The sequence below is a fragment of the Dioscorea cayenensis genome, chromosome 19 (genome assembly GCF_009730915.1).
Source record: "Dioscorea cayenensis subsp. rotundata cultivar TDr96_F1 chromosome 19, TDr96_F1_v2_PseudoChromosome.rev07_lg8_w22 25.fasta, whole genome shotgun sequence".
Classification (NCBI taxonomy): domain Eukaryota; kingdom Viridiplantae; phylum Streptophyta; class Magnoliopsida; order Dioscoreales; family Dioscoreaceae; genus Dioscorea; species Dioscorea cayenensis.
The window spans coordinates 24,423,636-24,449,081 of record NC_052489.1 but is presented as its reverse complement, the minus strand read 5'-3'; the positions used below and the strand labels follow the sequence as shown (position 1 = coordinate 24,449,081).

The 25,446-nt window shown below is 36.4% G+C and overlaps 4 protein-coding genes across 9 annotated transcripts; 1 reads left to right on the top strand and 3 right to left on the bottom strand.

The window, feature by feature from the left end:
* The first annotated feature begins 86 nt into the window (after positions 1 to 86).
* LOC120283719 (zinc finger CCCH domain-containing protein 18) lies at positions 87 to 3,782 on the top strand. 2 transcript variants are annotated; one of them, XM_039290442.1, is made up of 8 exons: positions 87 to 523; positions 1,125 to 2,064; positions 2,141 to 2,308; positions 2,411 to 2,590; positions 2,692 to 2,774; positions 2,885 to 3,046; positions 3,136 to 3,256; positions 3,340 to 3,782. In XM_039290442.1, exons 1-8 carry the CDS (start codon positions 499 to 501, stop codon positions 3,410 to 3,412), a joined length of 1,752 nt encoding a protein of 583 aa, XP_039146376.1. In that variant the 5' UTR covers positions 87 to 498; the 3' UTR covers positions 3,413 to 3,782. The 2 variants fall into 2 exon arrangements, with proteins under 2 accessions (XP_039146376.1, XP_039146377.1); XM_039290443.1 differs by having other exon boundaries at positions 88 to 523; positions 1,055 to 2,064.
* A 1,487-nt stretch (positions 3,783 to 5,269) lies between these two features.
* LOC120250070 (zinc finger CCCH domain-containing protein 18-like) lies at positions 5,270 to 9,300 on the bottom strand. The gene is made up of 8 exons (XM_039258832.1): positions 9,162 to 9,300; positions 7,419 to 8,356; positions 7,123 to 7,290; positions 6,834 to 7,013; positions 6,011 to 6,087; positions 5,735 to 5,920; positions 5,559 to 5,652; positions 5,270 to 5,461 (listed from the first exon to the last, which is right to left on the bottom strand). Exons 2-8 carry the CDS (start codon positions 8,348 to 8,350, stop codon positions 5,416 to 5,418), a joined length of 1,683 nt encoding a protein of 560 aa, XP_039114766.1. The 5' UTR covers positions 8,351 to 8,356; positions 9,162 to 9,300; the 3' UTR covers positions 5,270 to 5,415.
* Positions 9,301 to 10,877: 1,577 nt separating this feature from the next.
* Positions 10,878 to 15,962, bottom strand: LOC120250033 (WRKY transcription factor SUSIBA2-like). 5 transcript variants are annotated; one of them, XM_039258769.1, is made up of 7 exons: positions 15,570 to 15,692; positions 15,247 to 15,348; positions 13,712 to 13,888; positions 12,297 to 12,837; positions 12,030 to 12,195; positions 11,773 to 11,931; positions 10,878 to 11,627 (listed from the first exon to the last, which is right to left on the bottom strand). In XM_039258769.1, the coding sequence occupies exons 2-7, from the start codon at positions 15,268 to 15,270 to the stop codon at positions 11,075 to 11,077; spliced, it is 1,620 nt and encodes a 539-aa protein (XP_039114703.1). In that variant the 5' UTR covers positions 15,271 to 15,348; positions 15,570 to 15,692; the 3' UTR covers positions 10,878 to 11,074. The 5 variants fall into 5 exon arrangements, with proteins under 5 accessions (XP_039114703.1, XP_039114702.1, XP_039114705.1 ...); XM_039258768.1 differs by lacking the exon at positions 15,247 to 15,348 and having other exon boundaries at positions 15,570 to 15,962; XM_039258771.1 differs by lacking the exon at positions 15,247 to 15,348 and having other exon boundaries at positions 13,735 to 13,888; positions 15,570 to 15,702.
* A 6,080-nt stretch (positions 15,963 to 22,042) lies between these two features.
* LOC120283341 (pentatricopeptide repeat-containing protein At2g21090) lies at positions 22,043 to 24,121 on the bottom strand. The gene has a single exon (XM_039289994.1). The coding sequence runs from the start codon at positions 24,036 to 24,038 to the stop codon at positions 22,350 to 22,352; it is 1,689 nt and encodes a 562-aa protein (XP_039145928.1). The 5' UTR covers positions 24,039 to 24,121; the 3' UTR covers positions 22,043 to 22,349.
* Positions 24,122 to 25,446: the final 1,325 nt, after the last annotated feature.

The window sequence follows — 25,446 nt, the reverse complement described above, 5'->3', positions numbered from 1 at the left end:
AATTTGAGATTACAACCAAGTCCAGCCCACCATTCGGGCCAATCGTAACCGCCATGACCCGTTCCGGCGGGAAGCTGTAACACGCTTTCATTCCGTTACTCATCTCCAGCCGGTGGAACCGGTCACCTCCCAAGCTAAGCGCATGTCAAATGACCAAAATAACCCTCAAGAATCCCACCAAATTCTCAACTAATCCCCCCCACATCCCTCCATGGGTCCCATCTTCTTATCCATTTCATTCTTGACAATTTGGAATTTAACAAGGGTTTTTCTGTCAATGTAATTGCCACTGTTGGTATGGATTAAATTTAGCTAGTGATTTGCTCCATTCTGTAAATGATATTTTATTTTTGGGAAATTTAGGAATAAACCCTGGAATTTTGGGACTATATTTTGAATTCAAGAGAGGCTTCAATTTGTGAGATTTGCTTGTGTCACTCTGTCTCTCTGTCTCTCTTCCTCTCCTTCTCTCTCCCTCTCTCTTCTCACCATGAAGACATGATCAGTGCCATGGGAGGAGGAGGTTTGTCTCTCTGTTTTCCCAACCTTCATTTTATTTTCATTGGAAAAGTTGTCTTTTTTATTATCATAGGATGGTTTTGAATTGTTTTGTAGTGTTTTCTTGGGCTCTTATAACCAACATTGTGTTTGTATGAAGAAAAAAAAAAGGATTTTAATGTTTCTTTTATGTCTTTTGTGTGTGTGTGTGTGCGCGCGCGCGTGTGTTTTTTTGCTTGAATGTTCCTCAAAGATTGTTTCTTTTAATTATTATTATTGTTATTTAAGTGATCATACCTAAATATCATGTAGTTTTTATGTAGGGTATGTTGCAACCAACATTGTGTTCATACAAAACCCAGAAAGAATTGATTTATGATTGTGGTTTATTTTGTGGTTGCTTTTGTTTCGTTCTTGTTCTTTTTCTTTACATAAGCATTCCTCACAAAACATTTTAGTAGTAATTGTTTTTATTTTCATTAGGCAGTTTCATTCTGCAACTTTTGTAGATTGAGATTATTTTTCAGAGATTTTTTTTATTAATTTCTCATTGTAGAGATTCAAAGTGATGAACAGTGAAAGGGATCACCATTGATTTCTTGAGAAGATGTTATGTTAATTTGCAGAGACTCGATACTACGAAATGGATGTTTCAGACTTGACGAAGATCATATTCAATAGAATTCAAAAGTTAGAGTCAGAAAATGCTCTCAAGATTGCTGGGTTTCTATTTTTAAAGGAACCTGATGAGCAGGAAATGCGACATTTAGCATTTGGTCCTGAAAATGCATTCCTGTCTATAATTAGTGATGCAAAGACCATGCTCAATATCTCAAATAAGACTAATGCTTCGGCGGCCTCTGATGTTCCTCATCAGTTTGGTCACTATCCTAATGCCTCTGCCGCATCCCGGTCATTTCCTTCTCCTTTAACGCTTCATGTCCCAGCTCCATTCTGGGATTCTGATCAGCAACACTCCATGCACAACTTGGATTACGTCCCCTGTCGATACACTGTTTCTGTTGGAGAGGACTATGGACTTAGCAATCGAGCTCAGTTCATTGGATTGGAGGAGCAAATGGATCAAAACACCATGGGAGCCAACTTTTCAAATAATTTTTATTACCATGATACTGCTATAGGTGGTGCCCTGACTTCAAAAACTAGCAGGAGATCGCCAGGACTTCCTGACTACCCAATCAAAGCATGCCATTACTTTTATAGAGGGTATTGTAAGCATGGCAGTAACTGTAGGTACTTCCATGATCAACCATTACAAGATGGCTATTCACAGGTTTACAGCCAAAGCCTCAATGAGGCTGGTGAAGAACATGGCTTCTCAGCTGGTTCACTTGATCAGCTTGAATTGGAGATAGCTGAGCTCTTGAAGTCAAGGAGAGGGCAACCAGTTTCTATCGCCTCGTTACCCATGCTGTATTTTGAGAAGTATGGCAGGAACATTCAGGCTGATGGTTATCTTACTGAGAGCCAGAGACATGGCAAGGCTGGATTTAGCCTGACAAAATTGCTTGCTCGCTTGAAGAGCAGCATACGGCTCATTGATAGGTACTTTTGACGATTCAATGCAATGAAAACACTTGGTTTGATATAATATATTACAATTGTTTTGATTGAATTGCAGACCACATGGACAGCATTCAGTGATACTTGCAGAGGATGCACCAAAATACATGGGTTACAGAATTGACAGAAGTGATTCTGGTGGAATGGTTTCTAGTTCGCATCAGATTTATCTTACATTTCCAGCAGAAAGCACATTTAATGAAGAAGATGTTGCCAATTATTTCAAGTAACTCCCTATAAACATCAAATTACATGTGAAGGATTTTCATTGACTTTTTTTTTTCTGTTAAGAATGTTTTATTCAAAATTTTCTCCTTTTGATCATAAGGCAATATGGGCCTGTTCGTGATGTGAGAATTCCTTGTCAAGAGAAACGCATGTTTGGGTTTGTGAGCTTCCTTTATCCAGACACTGTGAGCCATCTCTTGGCCATGCGGAAGCCTCATTTTATCTGTGGTGCTCGGGTGCTTGTTAAACGATACCGGGAAAAATCAAGGATCACCGAAAGGTATATGTCTTTCTTTAGGAATAGCTGAGCATCAGCTTCTTCATGTTCTTTCAATAAAGTTTCTAAACATATTTTTTTGGATCTTTTCTTATATCTCACAGGTCATATATGGACAGGATTAAGCCTGCAATGTATTATAATCAGTATGCTCAGTATCTTGAAATGGATCCTGAACTTCATGCAAGTGAGTAGCCATTGACAAGATTCAATTCATTTTTCATAAACTTAAATAAGTTAAAAGGGGATGTTATTACTGACGTTTTTCTCCATGAAACCTTTTCTCTTCGTGTTAAGGGCCAAGAGAATCCGATAGTTCTATGATGCTTAAAAGGCTAGGACAAGAAAAGATGCTTGAACTTGAGCGTAGGCGACTTGCTGAGTTTAACATAGTTCAGAAGCCACTAGTCCAACAGCCATACTACAGTTTCAGCATGGATGAATTTAAACTTCCTGAAGGTCAGATACACATTTCTGACAAAGAATAATCAATCACAATTTCTTCTACCACTTCTTAAAATCTCATTCATCTTATATTGGTTCTTCAGGTCCTGATGAATTTGTCCCTGCTGATCACTTCAGTTGTGTGCTTGATGCTCTTAACAACGGCTCAACAAGCGATGACAAAGCTAATAATCACACAGGCAACAATTTCAGTGACCAGGAGAGGTAAATCATGAATGCAGATACATTGTGCTTGACAAATTCATGAAATGTATCAATTTTTTTTTTTTTAATGTTTCTGCTTGCAGCAATCAAATTGAACTCCCAGAAAGTCCATTCGCATCTCCTGTAGGAAGCAACATTTCTGCAATCATACAATGATGAATAAAGTTTTTAGAGGATATTACACCAAACATGCAACAGAGAGGATGCTTCTTTCTCCATTCCTTACTAGCGCGGAGAAGGTTTGCTACACGACACGAAATGCGAAAGTTTACCCATTAATAATGAAGTAGAAATTGACATGATAAAAGCAGTGGCAGTTGATATTTTAGATTAGCAGTAAAAATAAAAGTCTCATTGTTGTTAGTTGACTCTTCGATAACATAAATGACACCATCGATATTGTAAATATCATTTCTGATCTATATAATCTACTCAGTTGCTCTTTTTTTTTTTCTTTAAATCCTCATTCCTTGTAGTGTTTGATTGGTTTCATAACAAAACTACTTGATTTGTATTCCTTCATCAATAAAAGCAATCCGTGTTCATTAAAACATAATTAAGGTGATGTGGTCATTATGTTTGTGATTTCAAGCATGTAATGTGGGGAATTAGGGTTCATGTCCCCGTCTTTAAATTTTTTGGACCACCAATGTGGGGGTAAGAGACAGCTAGATACTGGAATATGTTCATGTGGTGGAGGTAATGAATCTATCTTAAGGAAATCCTCCAATGGATAGAGTTTCAGATACTTGGGGCCACCTCTACCTGGTTCAATTATTCAAATGTCACACTTGAAACTAATTCTCAATTCTTAAAATTGTTTTTAATTAAATTATAAACAATGAGAATTAATCACTAAAAACATGAATTTAATTTGAATAAAACTGATATTGAAAAATGCTCCTTTGAATATTTACAACCAGTTTCGAACCTGACAGGGAAGATACATTTATTTTAAATAAATATATCAATAATTAATTGTAAACAATATTATTAATTAATTTTTATTTTTATTTTAAAGTATTGAATCCCAACATCTACCTCACCATTTAACCCTCAACCAAACCAATGCTTTCTTCTTCTTCTGCAGGTTGACTCATTAACGCACAATTTTTTTTTCAAAGTCAATGGGAACCTTTAATTGAATTTCTTAGCATTTTAAACTAGTCTTTTTCACACTGAAGTTATTACGCATCACTTCCTAGTCAAAAGCTGAGAAAGAAATGCATAAAGAGTTTCACAGTTTGACCAATCCACATCATGTAGACAGTCAAAAAATGTTGGATTTGAAAAGATCAAACAATACAAACAATGCACAGAGCGCTCAGCCAATGGTCATATTGCTGGGAAGATATAGACATGAAGAGTGGGAGTTGGAATGAAAAGGACTGGAAAAATGATCCTATAAACAACTTGATTCATTAGATCACAACCATTATTTTAACCAAATGCCGACGATTGTTGTCTTTAACTAACAAAGACCTTTCATGTTGTTAAACAGAGCCAATCAGAACGACAACAATGTCCCGATCGAAGCCGCCCGAGGTTGTCGATACACCATCGTCTGATCACTGTCATGGAGCTAGAACCTGTTAGCAATAAACAGTTAACAAGTTCACGAGCATCTCATGTTCTTCAATGTCCCAGACCTCTCATTTAATCAATTTCCACAGCATAAGATGCAGAAAAAAGAACAAACAACCACAACCATTCATAGTGAACGAAAGTGGAAAAGGATTATATAAAAAACAAAGGCATCCAAACCACAGCATTATTGTAAACACAGATACTCTGCAATATTGGAAAGATATACTATTCATTCATTTGCCATATATGATAACTAAAAGGTATTCTTTGCAACTGTTTTGGTGTACATATGTCCATTTCTCAAAACACTTGATGCAGTTTGCTTCTATGATTAACTATAGGCCTCTGTAACTTTAGCTGTATAACATCTTTGAGATCTTCATTGCCAGTTGAGTATTAGAGTTGTGAAAGAGAGAAACTGTTTACTGTCTGTTGTCTGTTCATGGTGAGTATGAGGAGCCAAAAAGAGGAAAAGTTTAGTATAGAGCTGTAGATGGAAAGCAGTCTCTCTGTGCAGCAGAAACTAAATCTTCAATTTACTGCACACCTTCCATCAAAAACACCGACGATTCCTAGTGAGACGCGGCGAATGGGCTTTCAGGAAGTTCAATGTGATCACTACAAGAAGCAGAAATGGGAAGTCATATATTTGCAGAAAATGTAATTTTGGTTCTAGTTTTTGTAATGAAAATTTTCAAGAGGTGCGCAAGTTTACCCATCATGATCACTGAGATTGTTGATGCTAAGTAGATGAGCTTTATCATCACTCGGTGAACCACTGCTTGGAACAAGTTGGGAAGCAAAATTATCTGAAAACCAATGTAATATGAGATTTCGATGGGCTTTCTATTAAGTTAGAGGCTGGCTAGATGATAAAAGACAATTTTTAACCTTTAGGTGCGCTTGATTCTTGTGTTTGATGACCAAGATAGGGAAACTGAGTCACCGGTTTAGGGGTCTTCGGGGTTAGTTGCAGCTCAAGCAAGCGTCTGCTCTCTAGTTCTAATGCGAGTTCAGGATCTTCAGCAAAATGGTTTGGGAGGAATCTTGAATTATCAAGGAATCTTGGCACTGACACTGCAAGGAAAAGCCGTAAAGATAAGTACATTAAGCTGAGTTCAAGAACCTTAAATTTACAAGGAGAGGAAATTCATAGAAGCTACTCACTTGTGTTAATGTCAGGATCCATTTCAAGAAACAGAGCAGGTTGATAGATTGGATGCTCTATTCTCTCTGCAAATTTCCTGCATTAAAGACTATAAACATCACATCCAGGACAAAGAAAAATCGAAGAATTAGCAGAAAAAAATTCTCAAGAAGACAGGATGATAAGGATTACAAATTTCACAGCAATCTGCTCATATTTTCCCATTAGTAGAAGTTAAAAACTGGCCTGGACAAAGAATGGAAGATCATTTGGTCCATCATGAGAACATTTACAACCTAACCGATAAACATAGACCATAAATTTTATAAGTTTTGTCCTGTCCCTCAACCACCATAAAAGAAAATCATTTCATGAAAGAGAAGTTTCCGGCAGAGATTGATCACTCAGAAAAATAAGTACAAGATTCTTTTTGATGCAAAAAATGAAAAAAAAAAATCTACAAAGCACATCCATTCAGAAATGGTTGCAAGTGATTCTCTAAAATAACTGAAACTTACATCATTCTAAACCCACACATGTATAAGCACATTCAGAACATAATCAGTGTTTTGTGCATCAAATATCATTCAAGGACACATTTTATGTTCTATTGCACGATACATACATTTTTAGCACATGATTCACAGAATGTCACCAAAAAGTAAGAAGTTTATAATATGAGCTAAAACCAACGAATCTGAATAAAGAAAGACAAATTCTACTAAATGTTAATAGACCATAACAACGTAACACTGTAAAGATAAAATAGAGATTCCATCAGAACTTTAAGAACTTGGCCATATCAAAAAATCAAAATATATAGAAACAGAATGCAAATTATACCTGTCACTTAGCTTGGGCTTTTCCTTATACGGCTTGGCAAGAACACGTGAACCACAGATGAAATGGGGAGGTCCCTTGTCCAAAACAAGTCTCACAGTCTCTGGGTAGAGGAAGCTCACAAAGCCAAACATTCTCTTTTCCTGGCGCGGAATCCTCACATCACGAACAGGTCCAAATTCACTGAAAAGATGAACACGACAAGACGTTAAAAACAAAAACGAAGCATATCGTCATTGACAAACTCAACTGCCGCTAATTCATCAATTGAAATCCAATTAAAGAAGTTTACTTGAAATAGTTCATAACATCTTCTTCAGTGAATGTACTATCTGCCGGAAAGGTAAGATATATCTGGCAGGAACTGGCAGCTACTTGCAGAAAATCAATCCTGTCATTCCTGTAATCCGCATATTTGGGAACATCTTCCACAAGCACCACAGAATGCTGTCCATGTGGCCTACACACCAATCATTCATTATAAGAAACAGATACTGCATACTAAGAATTCCTCAATATTTTCCAAGAAAATGTGGTTGTTGCTGTTGTTGTTCTAAACAATCAAAGATTATATCATAAGAAACATACCGATCGATAAGACAGATGCTATTCTTCAAACGAGCAAGCAATTTTGTCAAGCTAAAACCTGTCTTCCCGTGTCGCTGGCTCTCGGTGAGATAACCATCAGCCTGCAATGGTCGGCCATACTTCTCCTGATACAGCATTGGTAAAGAAGCTATAGAAACAGGAATCCCGCTCCTTGCCTTCAATAATTGCCTGATCTCTAATTCTAACTTCTCCAGTGAACCAGGCGGAAAAACATGGTCATCATTGGCAAGCTCATGTGCATCCGAAGCATACATAAGGGAGAAGTTATCAGGGCCGGCATGACCATGATAATACCTGCAATTTATCCCATGCCTACAGTATCCTCTGTAAAAGTAATTGCAAGCTGGGGGTGATCTTAGGCCAGTTCTTCGAGCTGCATCCTGATAGAGATAATTGCCAGAGAACTCCGGAGACATTCGGTGCAATGAATTAAACTTCTCCTCTGAACCAAAGAACTCAGCTTGATCATGAAGGCCCATGTCATCTCCAAACATATCATTGAATGGTGGAGAATGGTTAAGATTATAAGTGGGCATCATCTGTTGTTGTTGCTGCTGCTGCTCTGGAGCAAGATGAGCATCCCAAACCGGAGATGGAGCAGCAACACGAAAGCTCGTTGGAGAAGAGAATGGTCTAGAGATTGTAGGAGAAGTTGGCAAGTAATTCATGGGGTAAGGGTGATCAAATTGGGACTGCAAAGGGCTAGAAGCAACTTGTTTAGGAGAGGATGCAAGGTATTCTTTGGCTTTATTGATCAAAGCTAGGATTTGTTTATCAGGTCCTAAGGCACATTCAATCATTTGCCTTTCAGAAAGATTCAGAAGAAGGTAACCCATGATTTTTGTAGCCATTTCTGGCTCAAGCTTTTGAAGCCTGTTAAGCATAATCTTTGTACACTCAGGGACTTCCATTCTTGCCTGCAAATTAAAGACAAGAATGAAGATGAAAAACGGAGAAGATTAAAGCAATATTCAAGAAACAACTTCTCAATCAATTGAAGAGATAGAATTGTAAATACAAAAACCAACACAAAATATAGAGACAAAAATAAAAAGTAAAGCTAACATTACAGATCTAATTGGGAAGGATGACATAAAAAGAAACCAAGTGCTGGCTTCGCATATCCAGCACCAAAACCTCAACATTAAACTCAAGGAAGCAGCTTTACACCCAAAATAGTAAAGATGAGAAGAGAAGGCCATTCAGTGCTGTAAAACACCCCAACAAAAGAAAATACAGAACAATAGATGCACTAAAAATAGACAGTCATGAAATCATTTATGCTCTTTCCAGCAGCACATCAAAAACCGCTCCAGAACATGATTACAGTTTCTACACTATCTACAAATAATGTGAAGCCTAAAAAAATGAGAATTTTTTTCATAAAAGGAACCAAGTTTAAACACAAAACAGAGTTAACAACTTCCATTTGGAGAAAAAAAAACACATATATTAACAGAAAGAAACTCTTTCCCCCAAAAACACAATACCGAGATCTAACCTTTCTAAGGCAAAACAGAGAAACCATCTCAAATTCATTTTGTTTAAGCACAAATCTAAGAAAACCAACCCAAAAGTTCATCTTGAACATGAAAACCAAGCAAAAGATGCAAACAACCTCAAAAAAATTGAAACACTTTTTTTATCAGAAAAGCACATCAGAAGAGGATTGTGGATGACTGCTGGTGCAGTGATCTCCTTTTTTTTAAGAACGCCACTTACTTCTTTGCAGGATGGAATAGAAGAGTACTACTTCGAGTCAAAGGCTTTCTAAAACCTCTTGTCTGTGAAGGACTGCATCATCTCTTAAAGAACAGTACAAGGAGAAGGGGGCTATTAAAATATTATCATAAATGTTCAAAACGAGGAGGAAACATATTATTTTTATTTTTATTATTTTTATTATTATTATATATATAAATAATTTTTCAGAAAGAATCCTTATTTTTTGAGAATTTCATAAATAAACAGATAAATACAAACTTTATTTGCAAACCATTTTTGCAAAATGTTTTACAGGGTGTCCAACACATGATGAAATGCCCAAAATACCCCCCTGAGAATGGTGAAACAAGGTAGTCAGATGGATGTTGAAGTGGAGCCGATGAAAGTAATGGATGTGATGGGTAGGGCCATTATATAAAAAAACACTATTTATCTTGGTTGTATCATTGCACTAACAAGCCTACCATTTGTTCATGCACTAATTATGAATAATGATCAGTATCAAACCATAAAAATGTTCACCCTGACGAAAGAAAAAAAATGGTTACTTTTACCGTTTTCACACTTTATAATTTCAGAAATTCAAAAAAAAACAAAAAAAATAATTTCAGAAATTCTAATAAAAACAAATTTGCTTCAAGTATATCAAAATTATATGCCAAACAAAACAAACTTAGTGATGTGCCTCTATGCATGCAATCCACTTGTCTTCTAAATAGAGACGACAGTGGGGTATTTTGGTCATTTTGCATTCAACACTTTGCCAAAAAAAATCTCAACATTTTTTACAAAAAATTTTATGGATAATCTTAAATTTCCACGAAAATTTTGGGATTTTATTCTGTTGCACAGTAGATTACGCACATGGAGTAATTTAATCAAACGATTATTATTATTATTATTATTATTATTAAGAACTAATGAGCAATGAATGGAACACAAACATCTTAATCTTTAAATCAAATGTCTCTTATCCATTGCCCAAAGTTAATATAAAGAGAGAGAGCTCCTCGTGAGCAGTGTTGACATGAAGGAACCGGCGCTGTTCCGTGTCCTGAACGTTGCTTTAATTGTTGGCCCGGAACCACACCCAATTTTTTTTTTTTTTTCCTGGTTTAAAAGAAAACAAGATCAGGTGGAAAAGAACTTGATTAATTAATATGAATTAGTGATTAAGATAATTATGTTTCAACAGCACTTAATTAGCAACTCTTAGTTGTCAACATTCAATTAATGTCTCATTAATTAACTTTGAAGTTCAATGACATGCATTTTAAAATATACATGAGATACTATGACTACAACTTTTGGTACAAAAAAGGACATCATTAGTGTTGTTGCTCAAGTGTTCATTGATTTTTGTCAGTAATTATTCAAAGAAAGTTAGATTAGAATTGTTGAAAACACTCATATAAACATGTGGGGCCAATAAAGAAAGAAATAAAGAAAGAGAGCAAAAAAAAAAGAAGCAGAGCACAAAGATGGCCACATAATAGTAGTGTCTCTTTTTCAGCCAATGCCTTTTGCTAGCTATCCAACTCACATGTTCTCACCTAATCATCTCTTGCTTTCCAGCAATCCCTCCAAATTGGAAATTGAAAAGAAGGTGAAATAAAATGATTGACATTTTTATTAATTAATGGAGAATGAGAAAAAGTGCTTCTCCCCTCTGTATTTACATGATTAGTTCCACTTTTAGAGGCTCTGAAATCATCAAACTCAATGAGAAAGTTACATTGATGAATTACAAAGTTAATTAATTACACTTATAGAGATGAAGAGCTCTCTGCTTTGTTTTGACAGCAATGTACTATTCTTTTGACTGATAACTTGTGTTTTCAATTACAACATGTCATATTTGGATGTATGAGAGTTGCAACAAAGTAATTGCAGAAACGACAGGGGCAGTCTCAAGGTCCCATAACCAGATTTCCTGCTTTGCTGTAATACTGGTTTGGAGGATGATTGATAGGAGCACTGAAAGTAAAACCATCTCCATTGTTCTCTCTTGATCCATGCAAGCTATGGTAGAAGATTGCATTGAAAGAAGTGGTAGAAAAGTCTTTCTGATCAACCTGGGGAATTTGAAGTTGATGACTCTCTGCATGTTCAGGTTGCAGAGTTTGCTGATTCTCTTTCGATGACCCGTGCCTCGGGCTGATTCCAACACTCAAATCAAGGCTGATTGTGTCCATCTCATCAGATTGGTTGTAGTGATGGCCAATGGATTTAATGTCGCAAGTCCTTAGCATACCATTCAAAGCTAGTGCCATGCAACCGTTGAGAGTGTTGGCACCATCTTCAGCTGGTGCCACAATGGTGTCATGGCTGCTGTTTCTTGAGACAGGTACATCATGGTTGTGCTTGCCCTCATATGTTGTTATAACTGCTTTTGGATCATGTGAGGCCCTTTCTACATGTTTCCTTACAGGGCACCCAACATTTGTACATTTGTAATAACTCCTACAGCACAAAGATAAAAGAGAAGTCTTACGTCAAAAGAGAAAAAACTGAACAAGGAGAACAAATTTAAGAATATGCCGAAGTTGACAGATCAACAAAAACTATTAAATTTGATAAACATTAGGGCTTAAAAATGGGCACATACCTTGGGTTAGGATTTCCTTTAACTACTTTCTGCCCGTACTTACGCCACCTGTAACCATCATCCAAGATATCAACCTCACTCACAGTTTGAACCACAACACGTGGTTCGCGGTTAACTTTGCCAATCTGCATGGAATCAGTGACGTTTGTATCCTGCTTCCTGCACAGAGTTGATGAAATTAAAATGGGAATTATCAGCCTATGCATAGCGGATGAACTCTCATGCATAAACCGGCATTTTAGTTTAGGCAAGGCCACCTGCGTTTTGACTCCGGATCATCACCATCAGCACCCTCATCACCAGTATTGTTCAAACGACCACCTCCATTGGCATCATCATCACTTACTAAGACAGGAGAAAGCTCAGGATTACCATTGGGATCCGCATGACGAGATCCTTGTCCATTTGCATTTAATAACTTATCTGCAGATATTTGAAGATATTATGACCAATGAGCAATTTCATAGGTAGAAACTGGTAAATTTTATAGTGCAAGAAAAAAAATGGAGGAAAGATACCCTTACCTTCAGCATTTACCAATGAAGAAAACCCCTCAGTTTTTTCTTCTCCATAGCCTGCAAGAATTGCACCAATAGCTACTCTATGGCTAGGTTGAGGTTTCAGATGATCATGGTGGCCTTTATAGATTACTTCTGTAATTTGTCCATCATGAGAACGCTCCAATTGCTTCTTCATTTGGCAATTGGGATGAGTACACTTATAATAGCTCCGAGGAAATTCACACCCTTTAACATGTTTCTGCCCATATTTTCGCCAGTTATATCCATCATTGGATAACTTCTCAGGTACAGCGGACACAGAAGAACCTTTGTTGTCAAGCTGCAATAGAGTTAGCCCATGGTCTGAACCAACAGCCTCTTGCAAGTTACTACAAGCAGCTTCAGCTGGTGGGCGTGTCTCTGCCACTGTTAGAGTCAGTTCATGTGCGGAGAAAGCGCAGCCTTCGGCTTTCACTGACTGGGAGCATTCCAACAGCTGCACTACAGATTGTCTTAGAACTTGTCCACAGGTATCATATTCTTGTCGCCTTGAACCAGCAGAAGCCTGCAAGAATGAGTCATGCAGCCACATACGCTCAGGAAACCATGAATATAAGAAAACTTTTCCAATCCCACATAAAAGTAGAGATAGCAATAGTTGCATGGCCTTAGATATACACTGACAGAAGTTCTAAACAATCATGCTCGACGTTTGATCTCAGTCACAAATAAATAAATAAATAAATGTAGGATTTTCTCCATTTGTTTATCTTTTAGTACAGAATGGGATACCTGGTAATACCTCAAATTGTGCTTAAAGAAAATTTATAAACTCTAAGGCAACCAATCAGGGAACAGAAATTCACATGCACAAACAAGAAACACACTTCCACAAAGGCATGCAGCTCTTGCCTCTTGTGAGGAAGCTTTTTATGTTACCAGACAATAGGCTGTTCTAAAGGTTCATGTTGATGAATGATCTCATAAGGTAAAGTGCGCTTAGTCTTCAGACTTCAATTTAATTGAGGTAACATTATTAAAAAGCATTAAAATTAATATTTGAAGAAGCCAGGATTCCAAACTGTTTCATAGACCTATAATTAAATACTGTCACCAAGATGTCTCCACTTTTAGAAATCTAAAATTGCCATGACTGCCAACATTTGCAAGTTTATACTTCCTAAATATGGGGCTAGTGAAAAATCATAATCATAAGCAATAATTAAATAAAAGACCTCAGAGCAGGGCTGCAGGAGTATAATTTCCTTTATATGAAAAGATAACCAAACAACAACATGAAATACCACAATTTCAAACATTCATGCTGCATTCAAACATTAGATGGCCCAATATATCATACATGCACAAGGTGGGAATTGTGGTGGAAAAGAATTGTATTCCAGTCTTCTAATCAAATAAGAAATAGGGACATAAATTACCAAAGGTGCCAATGAGGATAAACCTGACTGTATGTTAAGCTGGAACTCAAAGCTTCCAGAATGACCGTCACCATGTGTGCTATTAGATTGCTCCCCTGGAGGAGATAATGAAGAATTGGCCACACCCTTTACCATAAAGGGCATAGAAAAGGTACTGGTAGTTGGGGAAGGCTCTGCCTGTATATGAGAAACATTGAAATCATAATTCAGAATAGAATACACTTGGCAAATAAAAAAACAGATAAAAATCAGCACAAGAGGTCATTTGTTTGTGGGCTTCAGTGCCCTGATTGCAAAAGGTTCATAACCAGAGAGATCTGCTTCAGCATAAGTGCATTAATAGCAGTAATAATGTTTGACAGGAAAAGCTGACCATACGGAACCTTCTTAAAAGTCAACTAGGGCAAATTATCATATCAGCCTGCCTGCCATTCTGTACCATAAAATTTTAATTTTGACTTTAACCTTCAAATCCACATAAACAAACCAAACTTGCAGGAGGCAGAATATATATATATATATATATATATAAGATCCAAAACAAAGAATAAGAATCTTATAATAAACTTATTACTCTGTCCCTCTTCAAGATAAAAATGCCTCCAGTCTGCAACACCTAACAAGAGACCAGAATTGTGGCACCAAGTCTGACACAAAACAGTAATGGTTGGGGAGAGCAAACGCAAAAGTATATAATTTCACTCATGGCAACTGAAATAAAAGCTGAAAAGTTCACATACAAAGGAAGAAGACTAAGACCACCCTCCTTAAAACTGACTATTTACTAGCTTCACTCTCTAACTATGAATCTTTACTTGGGCAAAGCATTTCGTTGCATTGGCGTGCCCTTACTAAACTGTGCCACATCAATAGATCATTTAGCTCATGGAAGCTGAAACAAAAGCTGACAAAGTTCACATGCCAAAGAAGAAGGCCGAGACCACCTCCATAGAACCACCCTTCACTAACTTCACTCTCTAAATACTAATCTTACTTGGAAAAAGTCTTTGCTTCCATTTACCTTACACCACATCAGTGCACAAACTCCACCAAGGAAAGCACTCCAATGAAATATACTCACGAGAGAAAGAAAAAGTCAATACGTCCTTTTTCCACATTTCAAACCAACATTAAAAATTTTGCAAACATATCAACGTACCAATCAAGGAAATGCTAAGCGCTTCTCTATATGAACCGCTAATGTTCTTCCAAATGCCAAAACAAGATGAAAAGCGGTAGAAGCACCCATGAAAATATGGCTTCCGGATCCATTCCTCCATCAAAACAGGGAAAAAGCAAAAGTTTTACAAGAGGAAGACATATTCCCACTTCAGGTCAATAACAAAAGAAGATGCTGTGATACACCCCACACAACCACATCTGCCGGCATAAAACACAGAAACAGAACAGAGCAAAGCAGGCATGGGAATCTCATTGATAGCTATATGCACGCCAATCTGCCAACTTTTCCGAAACAAAAATAAAAATTGTTCAATTTTTTTAAGCACGAAGAGCATAAACTCGAGAACACTCACCATTCCACGCAACAAGAGGAACATGATGCCTTAGTTCTGTGCACTGATAATACAAAACCAACATAATATACTCGATCGGCGAGAACCACAACGATCCCAAGTCTACATGCAGTTCATACACAAATAAAAATCAAACCTTTCTCATTCAAAAATAGTCAAACTCCAGCTTTTGTTTTATTTTTTATTTTACTTCCTACCCTTATCTCATGTTGAAACCTCAATTCCATAAACTAAAATTGAACAACAAAACATCACCAACTAGAAAGATGGTAACAAATTCATGAAATAAAACGGAAACCCAGAAAAAGAAGACGGCCCCTGACCTTGATATTGGTGAGGAGGACGGGAGACTCGAGGAGAACGGAAGGGCTGAATCCGGAAGGAATGGTGAGGTGCAGGGACCTCGAGATCGGGAGTTTAGCCGGCGACATCGACTTGTACCGTGCTCCAGAGATTTCCACAACCCTAGTAGCACTCCCGCGCGTCTTCTCTATCGATGCATCATCACTCCGCGCACCAAATCCATCAAACTGAAGCTCAGGAAATGGGGAATTCGATTCCAAAGCTTGGTGTGCGATCTCGCCAGATGCAGGCAGTGAATTATCAAGCATTGGAGAAGGGAGAGACAAGCTGAGTGCGATGGTGAAATAGAAAAACGTTGGATTTTGATTTTGCGAGTAAAAGATAAGGATATTATCGGAATTTCAGGTTCGCAGTGGGGTTCAATTCATTGGTTTTAGTGGTCTTGTGGGCATTTTGGGCGGGAGGCTGCGGCGTGTGTTCCGTGGCCTGTGGGTTTAGCATTTTTGTACAGTGTATTTAACTATTTATCTTTTCTTTTTTTATTAAAAAATAAACTTTAATTATGTAGATGCATATTACTCCTGCCGGTTTTTGAATAAGGTGGATAAACCACTAATTTATTAAAAAAAGAAATACAGGGGAAGATGCAGATACAGATAGTAGCTGAGAAAAAATTTAGAAAGATATAAAACCGTAAAAGTTTCACCGGGAGATGAGGGAGAGCAGAGGCAGAGGAAACATGAAAAACACACAATAAAAGGGAAAAATCTGGAGCCGGCGAAGTCAATCATCTGAAGACATAGGCCTGTCCAGAAACGGATGTAACAGATTACTCCTGATTTCGGCTGGGCGCCAGCTCGCTGGAGAAGTCGGTGGATTTGGAGCTCAGGAAGCTTAAGGAGCGCTTGATCTTCTGAATGTCCTCTGAAGCTTCCTGCAGATGAGATTCCGAGTCTGCAAATAACCAAGTAAGAACCAAGTTAGCTGTTTTGTATAAGATAGAAGAAATAGTAGAACAACTATGATTAAAAAGACGATTGTTGCGTTCCAGCCAAATAATCCAGAAAATGGCTCTGGTACAAAGATCCCAGAGATTTCTAATGGAGGGATTCAAAGAGGGAATCCAGTTGGTCCAGATAATTAATTAATTATCTATATTTTATAAAAAAAATTCATTATTTTTTAAAATTATTCCTATTTATAACTTCATCGGTGGAGAATATAATTTAATATTTAGTTGATTTTGATTTATTAAAAATTATACAAGTACATTAAATTAAAGGGTAAATTTGAAAAAAAATTATTTAATATTGCATAAAATTTCTAATGTGACCAGTAAAAAAACATAAAAGAGCTCTAAAATATAACAACTAAAAAGGAACGTAAAGAGTATTAAATAATTAAGTAATTTATTATTTTCATAGGTGGAATTCAAATACATGTGCTATTATCATTCATCAGCATTGTTTGATTAAACCAAAAAGATTTTATCTATTCTATAATATGCTTGGTTCACAAATCAAAATAAATTGCACTCAATATTTTTGAGGGGCAATTTTTTTCATAGTTTTTGTTAATTAAAATATTTTAAAAAATTCAAATCCAAAATCTTTTGAATCACGAATTCCTCACTCATTTCATGATTTATTCATATTTATTAAAAACGAGATAATTACATCAATGCTATCAACTCACCGGGAAGACAAATGCATTCTATTCTAATCCATCAAATTAATTTCACATTTACCATTACTTCACTTGAAAGAAAAAAGTAATTTACAGTTACCTTCCCCCAACTCCAACAATCAAGCAGGCTAACTTAAAGATAAACAAAAATTTAAATAAATAATTAACATTTGCTAAGAAAACCATATGAATAAGTAACAATAATATTAACACTTACTAAGCAAGAAAAAAAAACATCAAGAAGAGAAAAACTTATGAAATTAGACAATTTTGCTATGAACTCATAACCTCTTCGTTCAAATAAATAAATTTTAAAAAAAAAATTTTGAAATCATTTATATTTCATAACACATGCTCGTTCATAAACCCTTCTACTTATATTCTGGTGCGCATCATGCATTTGTTTATCTTATGTTCTCAAATCCTTCAAAAAAAAAAATATATATATATATATATATGCTCCAAAGGTAGAAAGGGGTTTTATAAAACACCATTGAAGATTTAACTCTTCTTTTAATTAGTGCACTTCAAATCAATAGTCATCAATTATCTCAAAAAAATAGTAACTCATGCCACTCCCAGATGAAAGGTTGAGGGTTTGACTGTTGTAATAAAAATTGGGATATTTTTTTGCATATTTATAAAAAAAAAAAAGAAAAAAATCTTACAAAGAAACGATGCAACTTTTATAGAAGAGGCATCTCTCTAAGCATATAGAAGCCATGCACATTGTTTTCAAGTGAATTTGTTAATATATATACATATACATTGGATGAATAACTCTCATGTCGATATATTTAGATTGAGAAGGCAATGAAGGAATGATGATAAATCCAGCTGTTTATTTTATTATTTTTATTTTTATTTTTTATTTTTTGCTTTAACCAAGCAAACAAATGCAAATGCTATTCAGACTTTTGTGTTTTCTTTTTATTTTATAATTTTTCATTAATGGTTTTTTTATAAAAAAAATCCAAATTGGTTAAAAATTTTATAATATTTTCAAATAATTAAACAACATTAATCAATTAATTAATTACTTTTAATATAGATTGAGATAACAATTATATATGTATATAATCATTTCCTGGTTAAATAATAAAAAAAAAGAAAATTCCATTAAGTTGAGATGATATGAGTCTATAATTTATTTTAATTAGAAAAATTATTTAAATCATAAAATTATAGTTGTATGATTACCACTCTATAAGTGAATGAATCTTTTATACGCACACTATTTCCATTCTCATGCCAAGCACTCCCATTGCATGACCATCACCCTATTTCAATTTGTGAGACTGTGTTTGGAAGTGTGGTTCGCAAGACTCTAGACTATAATCCATTATTATAAACAAATTAAATATAATGGTATTATTATTATTATTATTAATGTATTTGAAATTATGTGATATATTGGAGGAAACCAATTCCAAAAAACAGGAATGCCCCTTTAAGTTCTCGGAGCAAAAGTGGCTCCACAAAAATAGGCATATATATCAAATTCAGAAGTATAGCTCTATAAAATTGAAAAGAGTGAATTCTATCAGTTTAGTTATATTACAGCTCTATAAAATTGAAGAGAGTGAATTCACTAACTCACTTAGGAATAATTAAAGAGAGTTATTCACAACATGATTGATAGTTGTCTCTCACTCAATAATAATTGAAGAGAGTTCTGATTCTTGTTTCTAGGAATAATTTTTTATTTAAAAAATAAAAATAAAAAACTTGTTTGATAATATGTTTTGTTAAATTATTTTAAAAAACAAAAAAAAAAGTTTTTGAGAATAACTTTTCTAAATTTTTGTTTTTAAAAGCAACAAAAAAAATTAACATCCACTTTTTTAATTTTAAAATTTTTAAATCAATTAACATAGAAACGATACAAACGATTAAAGATAAAAATAATACCAATCCCAATCTTATCTCAATGGGCCATTGCAACTAGTATTATTTTTATTTTATGTATTATTGTATAATTTTAATTAGGAAGATAACCAAAGAAAGGTTTACAAATCATTGTATTGTTGCAAGTTTTTGTATTTTTTTTTCAAAAATGTTTTTAAAACCTTTTTTAAAATGGATTTTTTTTTTTAATAAATCTGTTCTTTAAACACCTGCATTTAAAACATGTTTTCTTGTATTTTCATTTCCAAACTTGTTCTAAAGAACACTTTTATAAAGTAAAAAGAAAAACAAAATCAAACATGCCCAAACTTTAAAATTTGCAATGCTCTTTTTAAGTGGATAATAAAGTGGGATTTACATTTATTACATTGAAATTTTTTTGGCAATTGATTTTTCTATCATCTTTTTTACCCTTTTCTTATCCATCCTGGCAATAAAAAGGACTCTGGTCAAGTCATTAATTTAAATCAAGTAAGTGAGGGATAATCCCAGCTAAATATTTTGCTACCAAATGCACTATATTCATATATCTTTTATGGACCAAAATCTTTCAAACCCTCAAGTCTTGAGGCAATTTGCTTGATTGATTAAAATTTTGAACACAAACAAACAATGAGTCCATAACAAATGCGGAATAATTAACAATTTTAAATCTTCAACACAAACAAATCATTAATTCACCACATTCGTGTATTTATTCAGATTAATTTTAAAAAAAATGACTAACAAATTTACAAGTTTGATAGAAAGGCTACTAGAACCAAACAAAGGAGGGACGTGAAATATCACCACTCTCTCTCTATATATTTCTAGTGGAGTGATCAAAGCATTATATTATCTTCAATAGAAACACCGATGTAATCAAAATCATTACTCAAAGTCCTCCCTACTGACGTTTCAAAAGGAAAATATGATAATTGCTATAAAGGTGGAGAAAAGAGAAAAGAAACACATGACTTCCAGGAGCTATGGAAAACTTCAAGGCTTTTCCTCATTAACTCCCACATCATACAGAAACCAAAATTTACACAAATGAATATACTTCATACCAAAACAAGGAAAGGAAATGGTTTGACAACTTAAACATGATCAACGAAATCAGTGCACTGAATGCATATACACTAACAGTGAAAAAGAATATAATGCCTCTATGAGAACTATGCATAAGTATAGCAAAGGAAAGGAATGACACAAGTAAATAAATAAATAATACCTCATGTATTCTTCTGAAGTGACAATTGAGGAAATGATAAAGTATTGGAGCATAACCATCTCTTTGCCATTGTAGGATCAGAAGAATTGTCATAAAACCAATATACGCATATCCAAATGATTGTCCAATATTTTGGAGTACCTTGAGTGATTGAGACTGGAAAGGGTGAGACAGACAAATTATGTAATATGGGCATATGCATGTAAACAATCTTGGTCATCAATTGTCACGGGAAATTCAGGTGACAATTGTTGGTTATGATACTGCAGACATTCAATTTTAAGAAGTTCAATAGAAAACAAAGTACAATTGAAGAAATAAGGTGCAAAGACTTCAAAGAAATCACTAATAGAACAAGTCACTAATAGAAAAAAGTCCAAAGGATCAGAATACAGAGATCAATACAATAACAATCAAAGGAAAGTGATAGTAGAAAAAATAAACAAAGAACAAACCTAACATCATGTGCATTATATTTCCCCTCAAAAATAGAAACAACATATTACATACAAAGGCTGATTACAAACACCATTTAATATGTAATGAGCAAATCCAGAGCTGATCACATATATTATGAATCACTTAATACTCAAAACTACAAAAACTCACATTCCCATACAAAAATAACATTCAAAGAGGAGTGGTAAATTTAAGAAATCAACACTAAGAACATCATAAAGTATGAAACAAATATCAGTTTCAGGCATAATGTTGTGACCATGTAAACCAATCTAAATCATCTAGATTGAGGGAACTGTCAGACTTCATTGACAACTTTTATCACTCTATTTGCCCTGTGCCTTGAAAAATATACTTTAAGCTTTTAAATTAATAGAGAATATTAAAATCATTCAACTAACTCAATAACGGAACAAGCAACTTGTCATCAATTATAATCGTTCTCACTTTTTTCCCATCCAATAACTACAACTGCACTATTGAACCTTTACTAACAGAGTGTGCAATTTGAGCAAGAAAATTCATTTTCAGAGTCGACGTTTCTGCCCTTCAGTGATGTTTGTAATAACATGTCCAAAAGTACTGTGGGCAGAAAAGCTTCATATCATGACATGAAAATTATCAGTAAATAGAACAGAATCATAAAAGGACACAGAAAACAAACCAAAATTATAAAGGACTAACAAATTATTGAAGGAGAAAATATAAAGAGATTATAGGAAACCTCACGTGAAGAGAGATCATAATAGTAATGCATCATCTCCATCGCATGTTTAGGCATCAGACCAACATGTCATGAGAATCAAGAAAGTATATACACCAGAAAATTTGCACAATATGAGCCAAAAGTTTTGAGAGCTGAAAATATGACTGTAACATCTTCATGTTGTGAAGTCATGAAGCAAACTAGGAAAATTAACAAGCAAAGACCAAAAGATAAAGATAGAAAATCACCATGTTCCCAAGGTACTTACCTGCCTTATTCTTATATTTCAAAAATGTTTGAATGAAGATTCCAGCTTGTATCAAGAGATACACGAATCAATCAGCAAATATGTTACAACCCAAAATTTGTTTTTGCAGTATCCGTAAAATTGAAGTTAATGAACAACTTACAAGGTTCACACTCATCCAAAGACAGTACCTACATACAGCAGTAGAGTAGCCACAGCCAATCCCTCCCCCCTCCCCAACCCCCCACCCTCTGAACCCTGTCCCACGGCCCCCAGCCCCCTCCCAACTGAAAAAACCCAGCAACAGGAGGAGGTTTTGCCTAAAGAATGATCTCAGAGCATTCTTATATAATCTCCAGCTAAGTTGGGGAGAAAAAATTTCACGCACCAATTAAATGGTATGGTTCCCTAAAAGTATGACATACATACTTAAGAGAACAAAAGCATAAACCACCATTCAATTTCCATGCAACCGAAAAATTTTTCTCCATTCGAAGAGTCAGTTGCTTGTAGAAAGTATATATGCTTTCATGTGAAGGAGATATGAGCAATCCAGTTTCACAAATAAGTGAACAAAATCATCAATCTATCCAGCTTGCAGCTCGTTCTTTCCTGACTTCATTCTCCTCCATTAAATGCCTCACCTTCTCCACACATTCCCACCTTCCAGATTCTGCATGCATATTGGAAACTGATACATAAATCCCTGAACTTGAAGTCTCTAATTCCATTATTCGTTCAGCTACTTCTTTTCCTAACTCTACATTCCCATGAATTCTACATGCTCCAAGCAATGCATTATATGCCCGGATACTGGGTCCATGTGGAATCTTCCTGATCCAATCCATTGCCTCTTCAAAATGCCCAGCTCGGCCCAAGAGATCCACCAAACACAGATAGTGCTCTTCTTCAGGAAAAACACCATGTTTGGCCATGGACCTGAAGCACTCCAAACCCTCTTCGACAAGACCAGAATGACTGCAAGCACTTAGAAGAACAACAAAAGTATTACTATCTGGCTTTGTCCCAACCTTAATCATCAGTCCAAACAATTGAATGGTGCCTCTCCTGTGCCCATGCTGGCCAACAGCAGACATCATGGTATTCCATATAACCACATCTCTATTACTAAAATCTGTACGCTCAAAAACCCATAGCCCTCCAACCAAATCCCCACATTTGGAGTACATGTCAATGAGAGAACTAAGAACAATAGCATTAGGATGAAAACCTGTCCTAATTATTCGAGCGTGGATTTGCTTCCCATGCTTAAGTGAAGCAACAGAAGCACAAGCACATAGACTACTACTAAAAGTGAACTGATCCGGTGAAACACACTCGCCCACCATCAGTCTAAATAAGTCCAATGCTTTATATGAATAACCATTCTGTACATACCCTCCAATCAAAGCAGTCCAAGAAACAGAATTCCTCTGCGGCATTTCATCGAACAGTTTGTGAGCAGTGATAAGATCACCAGACTTGGCATAACCATAGACAAGTGTGGTCCAGGCGAGCACATCCTTGACCTTCATTTCATCAAACAGCCTCTTTGCATCGCTCACATACCCACATTTCGAATAGGCATCAACAATAGCACTTGAAACTATGAGATTCGACAAAAATCCAACAAGCAAAACCTGCCCATGCACCTGCCGGACAACGCACAGCTCCTCAAGCCGCACGCAGGCAGTAAGAAGACCAGAAAAAGTGTGGGCGTTGAAACCAAGCGGAGAGCGGCGAAGCCGGGAGTAGAACCAAACGGCGTCACGGGGTGAGCCATGGCGGGCAAGGGCGATGATGAGGGTGTTCCAGGACACAACATCACGTACAGCCATGCGGTCAAAGAGGCGGCGAGCGGCGCGAGGCATGGCCATGCGGGCGTAGCCAGCGAGCATGGCGTTGTAGGAAAAGATGTTGGGTTGAGGCATTGTGTCGAACAAGTCGCGTGCGCGGTCGGGGAGACGGAGGGCAAAGAAGAGGGAGATGAGATGGTTGGAGAGGAAGGTGAGGGAGGGGTAAAGAGGCTTAAGGGAGGTGAGGTTGAGATGGAAAAGGATGCGGCGGGCTAGGGGGAGGGAACGGGAGAGGAGGCATCGGCGGAGAAGGAGGGAGAGGGAGTGGATGGGAGGGCGGAGGCCGCGGCGGGCGAGGAGAGGGAGAATGGAGACGGCGAGGTCAAGGTGGCCAGCAGAGAGGTGGCGGTGGAGGGCGTCGAGCAGGCAGGAGCGAGGGCGCTGGCGGACGGTGGGGGTGGACGGGTGGGGCATTGAGGGGATGGTAGATGGCGGATGCGCGCCGCCGCCGCAAGCGGCTTCATCAGCGCATCAAATTGGGAGACCGGGCCAACACTAGCCGGTTCATCCATCCAGTGGATTTAGATTAGGATGAGATTAGTATATAAATATGGTTTAATACCCTATTTAGTCCATTTAGTCCCCCTATTATAATTTGTCCCCCTATAAGTCCCTCTATTTTAACATTTGAGCAATGTAGATCCCTCCGACAAACAGCCGTCCATTTGGCCGTCTAAATTGCTGACGTGGCGACATTAAATTTTAAAAAAGTAATAAACAAATCTTCGGTGCTGACGTGGACGAGATTATTATCCCATTAACCCATAAAAGGGCATGTTGCCCTATTTCCTATTCTTCATCCCCCCGATAGCCGTCTCCCTCCCGGATTCCCCAATCTCTCCAAATCATTCTCGCCCCGTTGTCCACAGTCAATCTATCGACAATCAAAAGCGAAAGTTGCCAGCCAAGTTCTCCAATTGCTCCAGTGCTCTTGTTGGACCAGTCCTCTCTCGTTAATCAGGTGTTTCAGTGCTCCCAGTGAACCAGTTCCATCTCAGCAAGTGCGCCAGTGCTCCCGGTGGACCATTCCCAAAAGGTGTGTGTGTTTTAGGCCAGAAATTAGACTGACTCAGGATGTTAGGATGTACAACGTCCAGTTCAACAACTGGTGAAGCCCCAGAAATCTTAACACAACAGAGTACAACAAATGCATCAGTTGGAGAAGACTATGAAGCTTGAACCTTGCTGAAAGTAGCTAGAGAAGATGCAGAACAACCTCAAGCTTCCTAAAGGCAGCTGGAGAAGCTGGAAAAAAAAATCCTCAAGCCTGTTATGGATGTTTTTGGATAGAATAGGTTAATTATGCACACAAACCTATTCAATATGGTTTTCTTTTGTGTGTTTTTGGAAAGCAAATCTTAATTATGTACTAAACCTTTTAAAGTGTGAGGGATGAAAATTGCACACAGCTTTTGTATATTCTGTGCCATCAATGAAATTTGCAAACATCTTTTGTTTGTTTTGTGCCATCCAATTATATATGCACCCAATTTGTATGTTCTGTGCCATCAATGAAATTTGCAAACATCTTTTGTATGTTTTGTGCCATCGAATTATATGCACACAGCTTTTGTATGTTCTGTGCCATCAATGAAATTTGCAAACATCTTTTGTAAGTTTTGTGCCATCGAATTATTTGTACTAAATCTTAAAAAATTCAAAAACTTTTGTATGTTTTGTGCTATCAAAGTATCAGGGATTTATTACATGATCAAATTAACAACTGTATTAATGCAAATTGTCTTTCCAGAAATACAAATACAGCCATTGAATAGTTGTTTACAAATTACAACAAGCGCAGCCAGGTTTGTGTATTTCTCAA